The following is a 20,048-nucleotide window of genomic DNA, read 5'->3' as shown; positions in this document are numbered from 1 at the left end:
GAAACTGGGTTATGTGAAAGTCAAGACCAATGGGAGTATGGGACTACTTTGGGGTTCTGGAATTTTCCCGGTACCGATTGGTTTAGTTCCGGAAATAAATAAAAAAAGGTATCAATACCGATCCCACTTAAGACTCAGTATCACTTCCGGTAACAAGACAAAACCAATCTTTTGGAATTCTTGCTCATCAAAAAATGGTTTTTGTGATTGCGTTTTGAGCTAATTACTGAATATTACATGCTTTTTTAAAAACATAATTTTTAAATGCATAATGTATTTTATAAACACAAACACCCCTAAATACAATAAAAATCATGTGAGTTTGGGTATGTTTGGTAAAAGTTGTTGTAGCTGGTAAGTGTAGCTTTTAGTTGTTGTAAGTTGTAGCTTTTAAACAAAGTTGTTAGCGAGAGCTTTTATCTTTTAGGGGTGTTTAGATGGTAGCTGTAGCTGCAACTTCAAGAGGTATTTGTGTATTTTTTAGAAATTAAAAGCTTCATCCAAACTGAAAACTACCAAAACGCTACTCAATTAGTGTTTCATTTTACAACTTTTTCTTTAAAGTAAAAGCTATATTTAATTGCATCACACAAAGTTTTTAACGCAATATGAATTTTTTGTTCAAAATTAAAAACTAAAACTCCTAAAATCTCTTAAAAAACTCTTATCAGACAAAATCTTGAAGAATATATGAAATAGGTAGTGTAGATTCAATAGATGTACATCGTGCACACAATTAATTTTTTTTTAATACAATGATCCATATTATTCAGAGCCAGATTACATTTTTGGATATTGATAGGTGGTAGTCTTAAAAGTGGTGCTTTTTATATAAAACCACATAAAATTTCTGTAATACATATATTTTGACACGAGCATGGTAGCTGCGCGTTGCGGCGAATACTATGGACAAAGTTTCTCAAGTCATGATTACCTTGTTTTTGACTATTTATTTTTAGTCAGTTTGTGTATTACTTCTTTGTTGGGTTATATAACTATTATCAAATCAAATCACAAAGTACTCTATGTAGTTAAAAAACGTGTACCTTAAATTGGAGATAATAAAGTAAGAAACTTTATAATAAGGTTTAAAATTAAACCTCTCTATGATCGCACACACAATGTTAGAATGTATGTATGCTAGTACCTTGATCACGAACTCACCTTTGTTTAAAACCCTTTACTCGAAAATCCTATGAATCCGAAAACCATGTATTCGACTAAATACAAAGTATAATTAATATATACTAAGCATTTATTGTTGAGTTTCCATATAGAATTCAAGAGTTGCAAAATCAAACAACTCTTTGTAAGAGTTGTCGACCGAACCATAAAGGGAGAAAAAAGAGGAGGTTTTTTCTTATATGAAGAAATGAAAAATCTTTGAATTAAGCCTTCTATATATAGGGATTAATTAGGGTTAATTTGACTTGGAAAACAAGTTAAATCAAGGCCTAGAAAGCCTCTCAAAAAACGGCCCCCTAGTACAAATTAGAGTCCAACCCTAATTAACTTACGAGTATTTCACAATTAAACCATTTAAATACAATTAACCCTTTAACTTATTTAAATTAATCATTTAGTGATCAAACTAATTAATTAATTATATTAATTAATTATAATTACATTCATGTTGAAGTGTGACCCCGTAGGCTTAAATACTATTCAGACACACGTTCATTTTACGTGATCATAATCTAACATTCTTTTATTGTTTGTTAAAGAAAGAAAAGAATGTTTCCCAAAGAAAGAGAGCTATAGAATATGGAAGAGCAGGGGTAGAAAATAATGAGTGTGTAGGATCAAATAAGTAAATTTGCATGTCCTAAAAATTCTAAACTTTCAACACCATCCAATAATTTTTATAAAAGAGTACGAGTATGGTACCCGCGCGTTGTGACGGATACCATGGACGGCTATGCCCGGGGTGTTGGTAATGATGGACGACGGCGGTGGTTATTGACAGAAATAAAGGGTGTGTGTGTTGTTTTGGTATATAGAAAGATAGAATCATTTGTGTGTGTGTTGTTTTGGCAGAACGAAATAAAGAATGGGGATATTTGTGTTTTGTTTTAAGGGAAAAGGTAATTGATAATTTTCCATGTCTCAAAGTTTCTAAACTTAACACCACCTCTATAACTTTTATAAGGGAGTATAGATAGATAAAAACTAGAGTTAATTACTGAAATGGTACCTCACGTTTGCGCCATATTACTGGTTTCATACCTTTCATTTCGAGATTACGCTGATCATACCCAACGTATGCAAATCTCCACTCGGACCATACTGGAGGCTAACGCCGTCAGCTGACCGTTAAAACCTCCCCCACGTGTCTTGCACGTGAGGGGTAAATATGTAATATCGCGTTTCCTAATTACTGAAATGGTACCTAACGTTTGCACGATATTACTGGTTTCATACCTATATGTTTCTTAATTACTTAAATGGTACCTAATGTTTAGTTATTAATTTATTAATTTTTTTTTTTTAATTTGTTTTATTTTTCTTTTATAAAAATTCTCCAAAATTTGTTACAATTTAATGAAAATAGTCAGAATACACTTATAATCCACTAAAAAAAAAAATACCAAATAGCTATTTCATAACAAAATATCAGTTTTAAAGTTCATGAATAACCAAAAATAGCAATAAAGTATCATAAAACAATTTTAAAAAAATTTGCGAGGAATTTTTTTTTTTTGAAAAAATTCCAAAAATACCGCAATGGTAATACCTGAAATACAAGTCAGTATTTACTGCAACACGAAGCTTAAAGCAATGTTTTAAATACCCGTAAATACCGGCTGATATTTCTGATATTCCTGGATATTTCTGGTATTACCGTTGCGGTATTTCCGAAATTTTTAAAAAAGAAAATTTTATTATTTTAAAAAAATTATTTTTATGATACTTTATTACTATTTTTGGTTATTCGTGAACTTTAAAACTTATAGTTTGTTATGAAATAACTATTTGGTATTATTTTTTATTGGATTATAGGTGCATTTTGACTAGTTTCATTAAATTATAACAAGTTTTGAAGAATTTTTATAAAAGAAAAATAAAACAAATAAAAAAAATATTAATAACTAAACATTATGTACCATTTAAGTAATTAAGAAACATATAGGTATGAAACCAGCAATATCATGCAAACGTTAGGTACCATTTCACTAATTAGGAAACACAATATTACATATTTACCCTTCACGTGCAAGTCACGTGGGGAGGTTTTAACGGCCAGCTGACGACGTTAGCCTCCAGTATGGTCCGAGTGGAGATTTGCATACGTTGAGTATGATCAGCGTAATTTCGAAAGGAAATGTATGAAACCAGTAATATGACGCAAACATGAGGTACCATTTCAGTAATTAACTCTAAAAACTATTATACTTTTCATTATAACTCAGTGGTTAAGCACTAACTTTACATGTTGGGGTCTCGAGTTCGACACATGGGAAGGACATTTGAAGGAATTTTACAAAAAAGTCTTTAAGTGAAACAAGTTTGAATCCTATAGAATGGACATGATTTTATTTCAATTAGATGTCGTGCTGTTTAGTTGGGAGTTCTCCTTCTATAACCGACTTCCAACGCAGTCTCTACTTGCAACTTACTCCAAAGTCCAAATCAACAAACCAACCCACTCTTTTTCTTTCCCGCTTCATTATCCCTACTTGAAAACCCTAATAACAAAAAAATCGAATCTCCCCAGAAAATCAAAATCCTTCCCAAATGGAACCACACCCTAACCATGCCGATCTAAAGCGCAAGGCGTCAGCCGATTACGTCACCAACGAACCCAAATGTCAAAAGATATCACCTTCTTCCCCAAAATTCATGGTCCGCATCGAAATTTGCTCCCCTGATTCGTTCTCCGTTAAGCCGTTGCCTGTTGATGGCCACGCGTTCCCCGGAGAATCCGATTGTTTTAATAAACTAAGCCAATTCCTCCCTAATAAAGTATGTCAGATTATTTCTTTATTTCTTCAAATCATTATTATTGTTAATACAATTTCATACATTTTTTATTTGATAGTAGTAGTTATTAGTTTAAATAATCGCCACACGAAATGGGCAATGCGTAAAGATAAGTGTGTCGATCAGCCTAGCACGTTATAGTTAATGGGTCTTTCGCCATTATTAAAAAAAGTTAATGGGTCATGTTCAGGTTAGGGTTTAGATAAAGAGATCGACCCGTATTACTCGTTTAAAGTTTAAAAATTGGAACTTTAAGAAGTTGGTCCACCTGCCAACCCGTTTGGCTTGTTTATATTAAACTAACCTGTTCAACCCGCCAACATATTTGACTCTTTTAAGTAAATGGATTATGCGGGTTATGTTTGGGTATTGATATTGAGTTGAATTATGATTAAAGCATGCAGTTGGAAATTTCTGTAGGGTTAAAGTTTATCGGCTATACATAATTTTAAGGTACTTTATGTTATTAGGTGATTCCATCAGATTACACGCAAACCAATGTTGGCGAAGAGGCTTTTGTTTTCAACTTGAAAGATTATGATGTGGTTGTTAGGTCGTTAAGGACACAGCGCATTGATTATGAAGATATTCCTTATCTTACACGTAGAACTTTAAACATACTTTCACGCTCTTGTGTTGACGGGAGATGGAAACCTTCCACGCCAGAACATTTAACTGATGAAAAAGTAGGTGAGTTAATTGGACGAATTCCAAAGTCCTTGTCAGAGGTATTGCTTCCTTTCCAAGTCGAAGGTGTGAAGTTTGGCTTGCGTAGGGGAGGCCGGTGTCTTATTGCTGATGAAATGGGACTTGGAAAAACTCTTCAGGTGAACATTAGAAGAAAGAATTAAGTGTGACGCTAGTTTTATATGCTTTACACACGATTGCTGATGTTCTTCTTGGTCCGTCTTCTAATAAAAAAGTTTGCTTGTTTTTCAGGCCATTGCAATTGCAAGCTGTTTCATGGATGAAGGTCCAGTACTAGTTGTTTGCCCTGCTATTTTAAGATATACATGGGCAGAAGAATTGGAGCATTGGCTTCCTTCATGTTTGCCCTCTGATATTCATCTAGGTATCTTCCTCAAATATGGCTTTACTTAATATTCTATGATATTTAATCATGTGATACTTTAAACTAGCATAAAGATTATATGATCATTTGAATCGGCTGTGAGCAACTTTTGGTAGTTGATGCTTTGCACTCATTTTCCAGTTTTCGGTCATGTAAACAATCCTATGAACCTGGCAAGGTTTCCAAAAGTTGTCGTTATTTCATACACAATGCTGAACAATTTGAAGAAAAGCATATTGAAGCAAGAATGGGCGGTGATGATCGTTGATGAATCACATCATGTACGTTGTACGAAACGAAAATCATCAGAACCAGGAGAGGTATAGTTTATATTATTATTGGCATTCAGTTCATCTTGATTATCTATTATATTTCATGCAAGTAAGCCTTCTGAGTTGTCAGCTGAAATCTGAGTGCACTTTCATTTTCAACATCACACGTGACTCCTGGCATTTCATATTCTAATGAGTATGCAGGTTAGAAAAATTAAAGAAGTCAAGCATCATTTGAGTGCTAAATGTAATGTATACATTTATTCAATCCATGTATGAATAATCAAATATATGTAAGCTGGGATTTCTTAATATGCATCAATAGCTCCATGGATTTTGAGTGCAGTTAAAGCTGTACACAGTTGGCCAATCACCGCCACACATGGAATAGGATCTTGTGACTTTTACTTAATGTACTATTTGTAAAATCAAATGGCACTAGCAATCTTTTCATCGTTTTTTTCTAGACAAGGATTATGGTTAGGTTCCTTGGTGTGACGATTGCTATATGCAAAGTCATAACCTTTGGGTGACATTTGCTTCAATTAAAGTTGGCATGCTTGTTTCTAATTGCTTATCGCTTTTTTGATCCCTCTCTCTCTTTCTCTCTAAATTTACAGACGCAAGCTGTAATTGATGTTTCATCAAAGATCAGTCGTGTAGTTTTACTCTCAGGGACTCCATCTCTATCAAGGTTGTGTGGCAAAACAAATGCTTCAACATGTTATAGCTTTATGTTATCAAGTCATGTAGTATTATGGAATCTACTGTCTTTTCGTACTCCAATTTATGTATCCTAATTTCTTTGGTCTCGTATTTCTCCTAGGTGCTAACAGGCCATTTGACATCTTTCATCAAATAAACATTCTATGGTAACTTCTATTTCTTTGTATATGTATTTTGTTGATTTTGTGGATGACTGTCAGATGATGCCATTATATCTGACCAAAGTTGCCTTTGGATAGGCCTGGACTGCTTGGGAAGGACAAATTTGCATTCGCAAAAACCTACTGTTCCATGAGTACTGTCCAAACTTATAATGGGGTTGTCTACCAGGTAGCATTGGTTTGATCTTACGATGCGTATCATATGTACTGGCAACTTCCTTTGCTCTTCCCAACCAGAATAGTTATCACTGTTATCAGTAGCTTTAAATTTTCAGCATACTTTGCATCCTTTCACCTTTTCAGGATTTTTCAAAGGGAACTCGTTTGGAGGAGCTGAATGTGTTACTGAAGCAGACTGTTATGGTTAGTTATCGTTATTTGTGGACTTCTTTATCGTTTGTTTGACTTCTGAATTTTCCTCTTCTGGATTGTTGATGCAGCCCGTTACTATAATTTATATCATCAAGTTTATTTTAAGGTTAAAATTCAAAGAAGGTTCTTTTGGGACAATTTTTAATAAAAAGTAATTAATGGGACTCCTAAAAGTACTTTTTAGCTTTACATATAAGGCCAAAGATTGAGAGAGTCATTACACTCACGTATATGGTTAATGGGTAGTGTAATCGCTTAACCTTGACTTTATTATTCACCATTAGACCTTGTACTTAAAATCCTGACCTCATTGATTGCCTAAATTATGGATATATCAGATCAATATGTAATTTGGCTATAATAATTTATTTTGGGATAATGAAAAGAAATTTGTGAAGTGGACTTTTTGGGATGCGGTAATATTTAAATCGGTTTGATCCTTGAATCCAGATTCTCGATATTCCATTTTTTACCTTTTGTTTTTGAACAGCAATGCCATGGTCTGTTATCGTTCTTTTTTTCTTCTTTCTCAGCATTGCTGTTCATTTATGTCATGTAGATAAGACGTTTGAAAGAACATGTCTTGATGCAATTACCACCCATACGGCGACAAATTATAGACTTAGTTTTGAAGAAGCCAGATATCGATTCCGCAATAGCTGTATGCAATATGACAAATGATGATTCTATGGGAAACGATGCTGAACATGGTCCATCAGGTGAGTTTAATAAACATGATGGTAAAATTAAGGTTTCAGCATAATTTTTGTTTGTGGCTGTCTTAGTTTTCTTGGCAGTCTTGGTTTTTTTAGTTGGGGGAGTAATCTTTTTCATCTTCTCTGAAATCGTAATGCCCTCAGTCTGCTTTGCTCCATCTAAGGCTAGGTCTGTATGCGTATTTATGTTCTATGTAAGCACATAATCATTTTCTCCTTGACAATCATTCATGCTGCTTATTGATGACTTATTTGGGACACTTTGCACCTGTTCTGAATTTTATGAAGTTGCTTTATGTCTTTATGATATCAAAAAATAATAATTTCACTTTATCGAGTCAAAGTTCTTGTAGGTTTTCATCTGCATTCTGGATCTGTGTTACAGTTTTTTGACCTATCTTGGTCATGTTCATGTAGTTTTTTAGCATTTTCATTTGTTTTCTGCTATATGCTGTGAATTTTTCATTGCTGCAATCTTGCAATTTTAAAATTTATGCTAGCATCTTTAATAAGAAACTAATGTTATCTTTCTCAATCTTGTGATGATTTCATTTCTGCAAGCTTGCAATTTGAAAGTTTCTGCTATAACTTTAATAAAAAATCTTGCTTTTTTATTGGTTTTAGAGGAGGATGCTGGTCGCAGCTCTTCAAAACTATCCAGTCAAATTATCGGTATCGCCAAACTATCAGGATTTCGAGAGTGGCTACTTATGCATCCAATCATTGCCGAATCTAATGATGAAAATTTTGAATCAAGTCAAAGCTCTCATAAAATGATAATTTTTGTCCATTATCATAAGGTTACTGATAGATTACAGGTAAGGAAGTCTTTCTTTTCTGGCTTGGTATATCATTCTTGCTAGTAAAACATTCGCTTCAGGAAAAGTTGATTTGAATATTAAAAGAGAGGAAATAACGAGAGAAGTTTTCTTAGAGAGAAAACCAAAATATTTGATGTCTTTTGGAGACTAATTAAACTTGATTCGAGCCATATGTAATTCATGGAACTTTTGTAATTAAGTGCTGGATCAAATGCAGATCTCCACATCTGAATATATACTTAGGCATTTTGCTTAGTACTTAACATGATGTCTTTCAACTTAACAGGAATTTCTAGTTGAGAAGAGGATTAAATATGTACGTATTGATGGGCATGATGGATCTGCTAGAGACAGGCAGCAAGCTATTTTTTCATTTCAACATTCAAAAGAGGCATGTACATTGTTTTTTTGGTACACTGGCAATAATTCTATGAGCAGTTCAATGGAATGTCTAGCCGCCATTAAGTCTCTAATGAATATAAACTATCCCAATGAAACGTAGTGTAAGATTCCCAGAATGGTGCCGCAGAAAATTCTGTTGAGATATTTTCAGTTTGGATTATAAGCTCCTAAATAAACAATGCCATGAATGAATAATCTTTACAAAAAACTTTGATTTTCTTTATACTTTATAGTAAGAGTGCAACTTGACCCTCCAGGTTAAAATTGCATTGGTTGGGATACTTGCCGGGAGTAGTGGACTTGATCTTTCAGCTGCACAAAATGTGGTGTTTTTAGAATTGCCTGAGAGAATATCTGACTTTCAACAGGTGCGTCAATTGTAGGGCTTGTTAGATCTAGCTCAGGCTTATGTATTCTATATTTTAAATAAATTAGTTTAGCCACAAACATTATCACATGCATTTATAAAACTGGCCAGCATGAGAGTGTTTCCTATCATAAATCTTTTCACTCCTGTGGCTGCTTGATGCAAATATTCAACCTTGTAGGCTGAAAGTCGAGCTCATAGGCGTGGTCAAACTAAAGCAGTGAATGTATATATATTTTGTGCCAGGGTGAGTATACTAATCATTTATAGTTTGTTTCGTGTACTCAATCATTTGAACTCGATGGTAATTTCTTTGCAGGATACTTCAGATGGGTCCCGCTGGAAAAGATTGAATAGAAGTCTGCATCGTACGTCATCTACTGTTGATGGGAAGTGTGGCTCAAAGGAGGAGATTATGGTACTTTTATCAATTCTTTGAACTTACTTTTGGCTAGTTGTATATTTTTTTTTGCTTATCTTAGATGGTGTATCCTCTTTGTAATAAATGAAGGCAGCGTAATAATGGATTACTGGGATTCATGAGACTTGTAGATCTATGGAGTATAAATGTGGACCATGAGCCAATTTAGTATTAACCGTATATAATCCTGAAGAAGTAATGATACGATGGCACCTTATATTTAACAGTAGGCATATCGTATACCCAAGAAGATCAATGATTAAAAACCAACAAGGATGGATACTATAGCTATGAACCGAATCTTAGGCTCTTAGTAGGCCTGCCCCATTACATTATAATCGCCATAGTGTTTCCACTTAAACGACAACAAAAAAGAGGTAAATCGGAAGGAACCCCTTAATCCCTTGCACCGCATTGGTACCTACACAACCACCCTACAAGGTTTCAGTGTACCGAGCTAGCAGTTATTATAGTATCGGTAATAAGGTTTTCATTACAGGCAAACGTGGATTCCTTGAAGACTTAGATTCATTAAAGTTACATTTTGACTTGCAAGTTCATTTTCTGTGGGCCCCAGTCATGTCAGATGTACCATTATGTATAAACTGCCTGAATATATAGCAAGTCATTCATAGAATGTGGAAATTGTTCTTTTGGGGAAGTCCGGGGTTAGAAAAGAGTTAAGCTTGACATCATTCTTTTGGTATACCATTTAATCAAGGAGAGAATCATGTGTTTCACATGCTGAGTTTGGGAGGAAGCATTTTGTTAAAAATTCTGATTAAGAATGTTGTATCAAAGTGGATTATCTCTTCATAACTTATGCATCACTTGTCTTTGTACTGCACGCGTTACGGAACAACTTCACTTTTGAGACTTGCTTTCCGACAATTACAAAGTTTATCAGAAGTTGTCTTGTGTTTCTGCAGGTTGAAGATGTTTCTTTACTTGGATCTGTTGAAGAAAGACACAAAGAGGATAATTCGGTCTTTGAGGTGGAAAGCGATGATGAATTTTCTGGTATTGAGCCAGTGAGATGCTCTCAGTATGAGAGCGAAAAGATGCAATCTAATGAAGTAATCAATGGAGTCGCAACTTCGACAAGTGAAGAGATGCAATCTGATGATGATGCAAACTTTCATCCATTTCTCAAGTATTGCTACAAGAGAACCGTACTCACTCCAAACTGTTTCAGTTACAAGTTCATTCAAGCAACTTGTTTAAATTAAATGCATAATTTTTATAATTATTGATTGACAGGGTCACATCATTCCTGATATGAAGAGTATGGCATCCAATGAAGCAGTAGAAGAACAGAAACATGAAACCAGGCGTGAAAATAGTTTTCTTTCACACACTTTGCTAGAGGCTGAGAAGGAAAATATAGTGGAAATACCAAGTGATCTGGAACCTGACGATCAGGTTGAAGCAGATCCTGGTTGTCTCCCAGCACATTCTCTCCGTTTTGAGGTATGTTTTAATACACATTAATTAAGCTGAGAACTTTTTATATATTTATTCACTATTTAGGGTTCTTCCTAATGTTTTTATTGTCTCTATTCTAATATTTTTGTATTACAATTTATTTGATTGGTATTTGTAATAATTGCTGAGAAAACTATACACTACTTAAAAGTCGAATTTGTGCAACAAATAGTCAACCTATTTCAATAGTGATTTTACGTTTATGCAGGTCAGCAAATACACTGGAAGAATCCACTTGTATTCATGTATTCATGGAGTAGAAACAAGGCCTACCCCATTGTTTAAAAACTTTCGACCAGAGGAACTTGAAACAAACGAGCCTCCATCTGATGACAACTTGCCTCGTAAATGTTTCGAGGATGATTTGGTATACAGGCCTGCTCTTCTCAGTTTCGTTAAAGAATGGAGCAGTCTCAGACCTATCCAGCAAAATAAATTATATAACAAGCCTCTTCAACTTCCATTGGCTGTTGAGTTGTGTTTGAATGAAAGCCAAAATCATGATAAAGAGGTATGTCTGACAGGTCTTCATTCTTTTTTGGTAGAGGTGGCAAAACAGGTGGTTGGGTAACACCTTCTATTTTCTGGATATTCATTTTTCATGTATTAGGTGTGAAGTTAATTATATATAAATGTATGTCGATACACGCTTGGAGTAACAACTGACTTTTATCAAACAGGGATTGCTAAAAGGAGGAAGCAAGAAGCGCGGTACATCGCTAGATGATATAAGTCAACCCCTCCCCGCAGATGCTGTATGGAAGAATGTTTCCCTCTTTCATGACAGAAAAGAAAGACAATACCTGCAGGGTTGGACACTTGTTAATGAACCACTCTGTAAACTGTGTCAAAAGATTTGCTTGTAAGCTGAATTGCAGTTGATAGATAATATAGAGGTAGAGGTGGCAAAATGGGGGGTTGATCAACTGGTCAAATCATGTTCTTGCCAGAATGGGAATTTTTTAGTTGGCTCAGTTAGTGAACGTATTATTGAACTGCTAGTATTTTTTCTTAACAAAGTAGTAAAAAAGGGTGTAAACGATTAAATTCACTTTAGTTCACATTGACCTTTCCAACCCAAAGTTTTTGAACTTCACTCGTTTGTAAGTAAATGAATGAAATTGCCACATCTACGTAAAGATAATCGCCATAGGATATAATTAAGTCTATTCTCATTTACAGGAAGGATAGTGCCAAGAAGCCTGAATTCTTTGAGGATTTGTTTTGTGATTTGGACTGTTACGAAGAATATCGCTTAAGAACTAGCAATAGATACTTACGCGGGGTCAGTTATTGGATTTCAAATGTCATTGTGGATTTGTATTAATTTTTTTCCTTTCTGTTTCTATTCGACGATATGTTATTTTAGTCTTGACAATAAGATATGCAGGGGCTTGCTCAAATTGAACATGGCATATGCACAAATTGCCGCCTTGATTGCCGAAAACTTGTGAAGAACATTAAATCTTTGTCACTTGAGAAACGTAAAGAATTTATCATAAAAGAAGCCCCGAAGCTGGCAGCATGTCAAAATTTGTTAGTTTGCATCGATTGTCATATATTTCATCTTGCTTTATTACTTAGAATTAATCTGATTCCAGATAAATCTTTTTCTTAATCTTTGTAGACTTGATAAGCTCATCAGTGATCCAACAGAGGGCAATGCATGGCATGCAGACCACATTGTGCCGGTATATCGAGGCGGAGGTATCTTATAATATTACTCGAATTTTGTTTAATATTTAGCTCGCTGCAATTGTATAATTGACTCATGATTTAGGTTTTAACCTTCACTTGAACAGTATTAGTGGGAATGTTTGGATTTGCATTATGAAATATATTATCGCACTTTGTTGGTTGCAATGATTAGTTTTTTGTTTTTAAAGCACAAAATCTAATCAGTTTTGGATATACTTGGTTGCAAACCTGCTGGCAAATAAAAACTGATTCTCACTGGGTAAAATAAAATCACCTTATTACCCTTTTTTCTAACCTAATTTGAGAGACTTACTCTCATCTCAGAAAATGTGTTTCCTTTTTTTCCCATACAGTTAATTTTTGGTCATTTTTTTGTATTCGTTTCTTAGATAATTAGAATGCACGAAACACTCCATCTCATCTTTACAGCTTAAATCTACAAAAGTCATTTATAAATCTATCTTCTATGACCTGTTTTTGTATACATACTTGTGTTATTTTAATACAATTAAACATGAAACACCCCCTAAATTTTACTATATTATTTGGAATAGGAACTAATCCTAGTAGATCCAATACTGAAACTTCTACTTGCATTTTCTATACTTTCCACCTGCAGGTGAATGCAGACTAGAGAACATGAGGACTCTTTGTGTTGCGTGTCACGCTGAAGTCACTGCGGCTCAATGTGCTGAACGACGCTCTGAAAGAGCCAAGGCTAAGAAAAAACTTAATCGCTTGTTGGCCAACCTTAAAACTGTTCATGCCACTACTAATTTTGGCAAGCAAAAGGTAATTTTCTTGTTGCTTCTTACTCTTGTTTTCACCAATTCTAGAGATATAGTGTTTACTAGGGATGTCAACACTTAGAGGTGGCACAACGGTCAAATGGTTGTCAATAGTTACATGTTAATTACGACCACAAGAACTATTGTTTTTATAATCTTATTAAAGTGAATGATGAGGTTTCTAATAATTTACACTTTATTGTCTCTTCTTTAACTTTTAAGGTCGTTACAAGTTAACATGTTAACTACGACTACAAAAACTATATTGTTTCAATGATCTGTTTTTATTAAAGTGAGTTAGGAGGTTTTATACATTCAATTACACTTCGGGTAACTTTTGACATGTTTGATCCATCTGCTTCGTCTCATTTATGGTTATATCTTTGGGCTTATAACCCGTTTGACCCATCAGAGACATAAAAACACAAACTTCTTTAAATTTTTGACTCTTTTCTATATAAAAAGATGAGGCATCAAGCATCAATCAACTTTTTTCAATAATCTTGATAACAAAAAGACATGCTTTCAGGACCATGATGAAGACAGCATGCTCGACAGTGAACTTTTTGTCAATGTCCCAGGAAGTGCCTATAACACAACAAACTTAGTAAGTAGTAGAATTGAAGAGGGCAAGAAGGGTTCAGAAGACACAAGTTCTTGAATTTCATTTACTTTGACTTTTGAGGCTCCCTTCATCTTGTGGTTTAGGATCTGGTAGCTTTTGTATGTAACATGTGTATTGTGACTGCAAGTAACTGCAACTTTGTGAGGCATCGTGGAAAGCCAGGGTTCGGTTTGCATACCAGTATCACCCTTGAGCAGGGATAGGTTAGGACCAGGTTTTTGGGCATTTGTAAATGTTTTTGCTGATATTGGTGCAAAACAAGCTTCAATATATAAATAATAGGTTACTTATCATTCATGGTCATCTTAATCGGGTATGCTAATGATACATTGTTTCTTCATAATCATGCCAGTAACATTACCTGTTGAATTTGAGTCGAATATATGACATGCATCTTGGAAATCTCAACCGTGTTTGGTTGTCACAAAAAGGTGGCTGCTTTTATCATTTTATGCAACTCTGGAGCACAACTGCACAAGATGCTTTAGCTCTGGAAGACATTTGACTTTCATTGACCACTGTAAAAAATAGTCAATTTGCACCATTCCGCTCTTTGTGAAATATATTTTTCACATAACGTGGTATCTAATGAGTAAACTGTAAACCCATGATCTTCTGGGTAGCTTTTACCCCTTCAGCTTTACTAGGCCAGAAGTCTATTTTGGTACTTGTAATTACATGTGTGAAACATAACCTCACATGGGCCGAATTCTTGCCATACCCCGGCCCCTTAATTTTAACGTGAAACAATGGGTGTATCATGTATGGCCGGTTGGGTTCATCGCCATCTTGCCAACTATTTTAAGCCAAATAATTTGTACAACACAACAATCACATTATCACAATCAAGAAAGTAATTAATAGAGTTGAACCAGGATCATGCGACATATCTATTATACTTTCTTGTAAATTGTCAAAGTACTAGTAAAATATAGAAATTATCATTTAACCCCTTTACTTCTTCCTATCAATTCAATATTCATTATGTAAATTAACATAATTAATCTCATTGAATATATCAAAGGAAAAGTGAGTATGAGGCTGTTATGCACCTAACTTGGGTGAAAAATATCTCACATACTAATATTTTAATATTTTAAATAAATACATGCCCCCCATGATTTTTACCTTTTAAAAAAAGGTATGTGAGGGGTTTTTCATCCAACCTGGGTGCCTAACAACCTCATATTCCCTTCCCTCATATTTCAAAAAGAGTTAATATCGGATTAACATTAAAGAAAATTTTTTTGATGTAAAGTTAACTAGGACTAGTATCGATAAATGCCAAGTTGTATGTAGTACATTTATCTTTAAAAAAGACACATGGACAACAAACCCTACATCATAACATAGATGGGTGGGGTGGGAGGTGACGGAGGAAGATTCTGGTTATAAGTAACATTTTACCAATATAATGCGGCGTAACGACAATGATGGTGTGACAGGTGATGGTGATAGTGATTATTTTTGTAAAAGTAATTAATGTATAAATAGTAGTGTAGTTATTTTAGAAGTTAATGGCCTATGTTGTAATGAATTGATTAAGGATATTATAGTTATTTTAAGTGGATTAATAAATAATAAAAAAAATTTAATTAATTAAGAGTATAATAATTATTTAGCATGAGAACATGGAGGATTATTATATAGTATTAGTAGCATGGTACCCACGCAATGCAGTGATCAATGACATTATGGTGGTGGGGATGAGTGTCAGTTGTTGAAGACGGTGTTGAATGATTTAGATAATTGAAGACAGTTGTTGAATGAGTGTTGAATGATTTTATTTTTAAAAATAAAATATTTTAGACTTTTTTTTCCCAAATAATTGTCATGGGTTATTTTTGTGTAGTATAGATAGATACACCGGAAATACAACCTACAACTAAAAACCTCAACGAAAACCCTTTTCTTTCACCGGATAGAAAAGTAAAAATGGCGACGGCCATCCCACCAGCGTCGCGAAAAGAAATAATATCACTTTTCCGGTCACTCCTCCGTTCAGCTCGTCAGTTTCCAGATTACAACATAAGAGAATACGCGAAGCGCCGTACTATCGATTCATTTCGTCTTAACAAAACCTTATCAGATCCGTCGTCCATCGCCGCTGCCTTTTCCGACGGAAAGTCTCAGCTTCTCGTCGCTAAAAGACAAGCTGTTGTTTACTCACTCTATGCTCCCAAAGTCAAAAGCATTATGGATATTAAATAATTATTATATTTAATTTTTGATTTTTAATTTTGATGCTGTTAGAGTTATAATTTTGAAAAACTATTGTTGATTTTAATTTCTGCTATCATTAAAATAATGTATCTGTAGTTTTTGAGCTTTATAACAAAATAGTTTGCTGATGACTATATATATATATATATATATTTTATTTTTTTTCTCATGAATTTATGCTTAGAATGAGTATAGTTTATTGCGTGTTTGGCTATCAAAAGTGCGCGTGGTTTATCGATAGGCGAAATGCTATTTGAAGTATTCCGATATTAGGTAGTTTATAACGGCTTAATTAGTATTTTCATTAGCTTGTGATATCTTGAAATGATAATTTGTTAACGTATCAATCGTAGTTGTTGATTGCGGCAAGAAATAGATAAACATGGTTGCGTTTCATTAATTGGTATATCTGCATACTAGTTATGTAGCTTGCTTCTTGACGTTGATTTTATTCAACGTATACCTAGTATAGCATCTACTCGGATAATCAATTTGTACTAGGGCACACTATTAAGCTATTGAAGATCCCAGTTGTATATGGCACTGTATGAAAAGACTTGTGCTTTTGCCATTTGGATATTTGTAGACGTGTACAATTCAATAAAGAGACGGTTATTGCAAATTTAGTCCTTACCCAATACGATGTTTAGCGCAATTTTAATAGTTTTCAAGACTCTCTGGAATAGTATTGGATTGAGTCCTGTGCAATTTTGTCTGCCTTGGTCCGCATATAGGTTACATAATCTGGAAGCTAACCAATTTAGATGAAACAAATTGCTCCACATGTCCAGGTAAGTGACTATGTAGTGTTGAGTGATATGTCTATGACAATATTGATTATCGCTCTGAAAATTTTCAATCGGTGTTGAGTCATAAGTCCAGTTATCATGTCTATGCACAGAAATCTAGCAAGTCATTCCGCACAATTTATTATACTGCTGACTGTATTTAGCCGCTGTAGCATGAGGGGAGGGATCAATTAAAGATTATGAACAACAACCTACTATTAATGGGAAATTTGGACTCAGAGTAACATAAATGATAGTGTTACTTAGGCTATGCCGTTAAGTGCTAAATTTGGTTATCCTTATTTATATTCTTGCCTTATTGGTTTCTTTTTTTTGTCCCATTGTAGCATGGCAGCAAAAGCTTGTTGTTTGTTTAGCAAGTTTACATACAGGCTATAGAAGCAACTGCACATCAATAGGTCAATAGGGTTATTTTTTTCCTTATGTAAGTAGTATAAGATAGCCGATGTTGTGGGCAAAAAGGGTAAGATTTAGTTAGTAGTATTAGATAGCTGATGTAACTGACTAACATTCAGGTCTGCCTCCCACAGCCGACTTATCACTTAAAGTCCAACCGATAAACATGTGTATCTGCTTATCAGTTAGATAAAGATTGGCAAATAAGAGTTAGTTTCACAAATAATTAACTATTAGATTGGTAAGAGAGCTTGAATTGGAATACCAAGTGAGAATACTTTTAAATTTCAACCAGCTATAAATTACATAACCCGTAACTTCAATGCAGTTGTACATGAACTTTTAAGAAGTAAATATAACTACTGTAGATGAGGTATTAGAAGCTTTAGCTTAGAGTAGCAGCACAACATTTTAGTTGTGAAGAGGGTTTGGTCCACTAGGAACAACTCGCTTCTGTATGTTGAATCGTGTATCGATCCCTTCAGATAAGATAGGTGGGGGTACTGGGCTCTTATAAAATAATTGACAGTGGACACAAAAGTGCCTTTTATGAAGGTTACGAGTTCTCATAGGCTGATAACGGTTGTCATGCTGGCCTGCTGGATGGCTTTCAGAAGACAATCCTTCAGCTTTCATTGTTGTAACTAGGCAACAAAGAAAGGTGGCTGCTAGAATCCTGTGTCTGAAACTTACGCTCTTCATCGTGGGTTGATGATGATTGTTGGTAGGACTAAATTGTATGAGCAAGACCTGCATAAATAGGATATCTCGTGAGCTGCATAAATGCTTTCAATGAATGAAGATCTTGGGCAAAAGTAGGAAAAACGTGTTTATTTTTTCTTCAGGTTTTTACTAGTGATGACATCTTTGTGAGGTTTAGGCCTTGTCAAGCTCAGAGGGGCAAGGCTGGGGCCGGGTGTATGGGTTACGAGCTTGGCTGGACTGCCTTTAAGCTCCTGGAACTCCTGAACCATTATTAATGCTCACCATCTTTAGGTTAGCAGGGCCTGGGCTTGCATTAGAAATTCTGTCTGGAGGAATCATTGTAAATCATCTGTTCCCTGATCTTTTGCAGAAGACAAAATACAACTTGTTGTGCATGGTGTACTAGTGAGGCAATACAGCTGAATATGAGAATGAGTCTGATTAGGTGCTTCTTATATTGCAACAGTAGATGATTGCAGGTATGATGACAATTTTTAAACAGTGTCAATGCCATTGTAAATTAGAAGCATTTATGATTACTTACAATCTACCTGTCTAGCCTCTGGTGCTAGTTAGCCCGTTTTAAACTAATACGAGTTTTGTGCCTTCGGCACTATTAAACATATAATATTAGCACTTTTGGTAGGATATTAAAAAGATGACTGTTTCTGTGCTAATATCATTTCTGTATGTGTGTTTTTTTTCTTCAAAAACTATTACCTATAGGTTGGGGATTTTTTTTGGTATCTACCATTAGATTATAACCTTAAGATAAGTCAAAATTAATATCAGAAGTAGTTATAGAGCAACCTGTATCAAAGGAATAGCAAGCATGTCAAATTGTGCCATTTATGATGTGGAATTATAATATCATATGGGGCAAAGTGGAAACATTGGCAGAAGTTGGTGGATAGTTTTGGAGGGCAAAAATCGACCTGGTTGGGTTGACCTGAAACATATATATTCCCAGTTTCTTCTATGAATAGTTAGCGTTAATTATTTTTACCAAGTCATTTTATCTCATAACATAGTTTCTGGTTGAATTTTATTAGGGATTGAGGAGAGCGTTAATTATTTTTACCAAGTCATTTTATCTCATAACATAGTTTCTGGTTGATTTTTTTTAAGGATTGAGGATGTTTTGGGCATTAGAAATACACCTTGGTGGCGATTTTTGATCAATTGGTTGACTTTATTTTATCTGTTGACCTGTCAAATATAATACATAATCCAAAGTTCATAAGGACATGAGTCAAATTTCCCTAGTTATAACTTTACGCAAAGCAATGTTTAAGTGTTTGACTGAATATCATCAACCTTGTGTTACTGGTTACACCGGGCTTGCTTTTCGGTTCCCGTAAACATATACGATGATCATAGTTCTTGTTCTCATGGCTAGTTAAATGTGCAAGTACTTTGTCGTTAATCAGGATATGTATGTATCGGGCTAATGGGCACTCTAGTCTAGTGAGATTTGAACAGCAATATCTTCTTAGGCTCTTAGGTCAGCTTGAATCATTTGGAATATGTTGCTAGTTTTTTTTGGGTTTTGTAGGTTAGTTTCTAAAGTCTTGCCAGATTGCTTTTGACTGCATTTACTAGCAGTGGGTGAAAAGCTTAACAAAAATAGTCGTGCTTAAAGCTGCTATGACTTTTCTTTCTGTTGGTTGGATGTAATTTTAATGCTGTTTGCCCATCTCATATACTTACATTTTCTTTTTTTTGGTATACTAGTTAATTGTCAAAGACTAGTTAGTTCCAAAAGTGATTTGGATTTTTGTATAGAATTGATCATTCGACCATTGCAGTGACGTGTTATGTGTTGCAAAATATTCTTCTCAATAACAAATAGTAAAAGATATATACGAATTTGAAATAAAATAAATAGGGTACCGTTATTTTAACTTGAACAAAAAGTTTCTGTATTTATTTTGATGTATTGATACAAATAAAATAAGGTTTAGATGTAGATATAAGATTTTTTTGAAAATTAACTTTTATTCACTTT

At 34.4% G+C, this 20,048-nt stretch overlaps 1 protein-coding gene across 1 annotated transcript; it reads left to right on the top strand.

Moving 5' to 3' along the window:
- The first annotated feature begins 3,635 nt into the window (after positions 1 to 3,635).
- LOC122609734 (DNA annealing helicase and endonuclease ZRANB3) lies at positions 3,636 to 14,204 on the top strand. Its single transcript, XM_043782681.1, has 23 exons — positions 3,636 to 3,963; positions 4,452 to 4,808; positions 4,921 to 5,053; positions 5,195 to 5,373; positions 5,946 to 6,019; positions 6,162 to 6,197; positions 6,291 to 6,381; positions 6,516 to 6,575; positions 7,144 to 7,303; positions 7,925 to 8,118; positions 8,408 to 8,512; positions 8,781 to 8,891; positions 9,072 to 9,137; positions 9,210 to 9,308; positions 10,241 to 10,483; positions 10,572 to 10,781; positions 11,005 to 11,307; positions 11,477 to 11,658; positions 11,979 to 12,081; positions 12,187 to 12,332; positions 12,424 to 12,503; positions 13,114 to 13,286; positions 13,812 to 14,204. The coding sequence occupies exons 1-23, from the start codon at positions 3,736 to 3,738 to the stop codon at positions 13,941 to 13,943; spliced, it is 3,465 nt and encodes a 1,154-aa protein (XP_043638616.1). The 5' UTR covers positions 3,636 to 3,735; the 3' UTR covers positions 13,944 to 14,204.
- Positions 14,205 to 20,048: the final 5,844 nt, after the last annotated feature.

Source organism: Erigeron canadensis, chromosome 8 (assembly GCF_010389155.1).
Source record: "Erigeron canadensis isolate Cc75 chromosome 8, C_canadensis_v1, whole genome shotgun sequence".
NCBI lineage: Eukaryota > Viridiplantae > Streptophyta > Magnoliopsida > Asterales > Asteraceae > Erigeron > Erigeron canadensis.
This window is presented reverse-complemented; position numbering and strand designations above follow the sequence as displayed.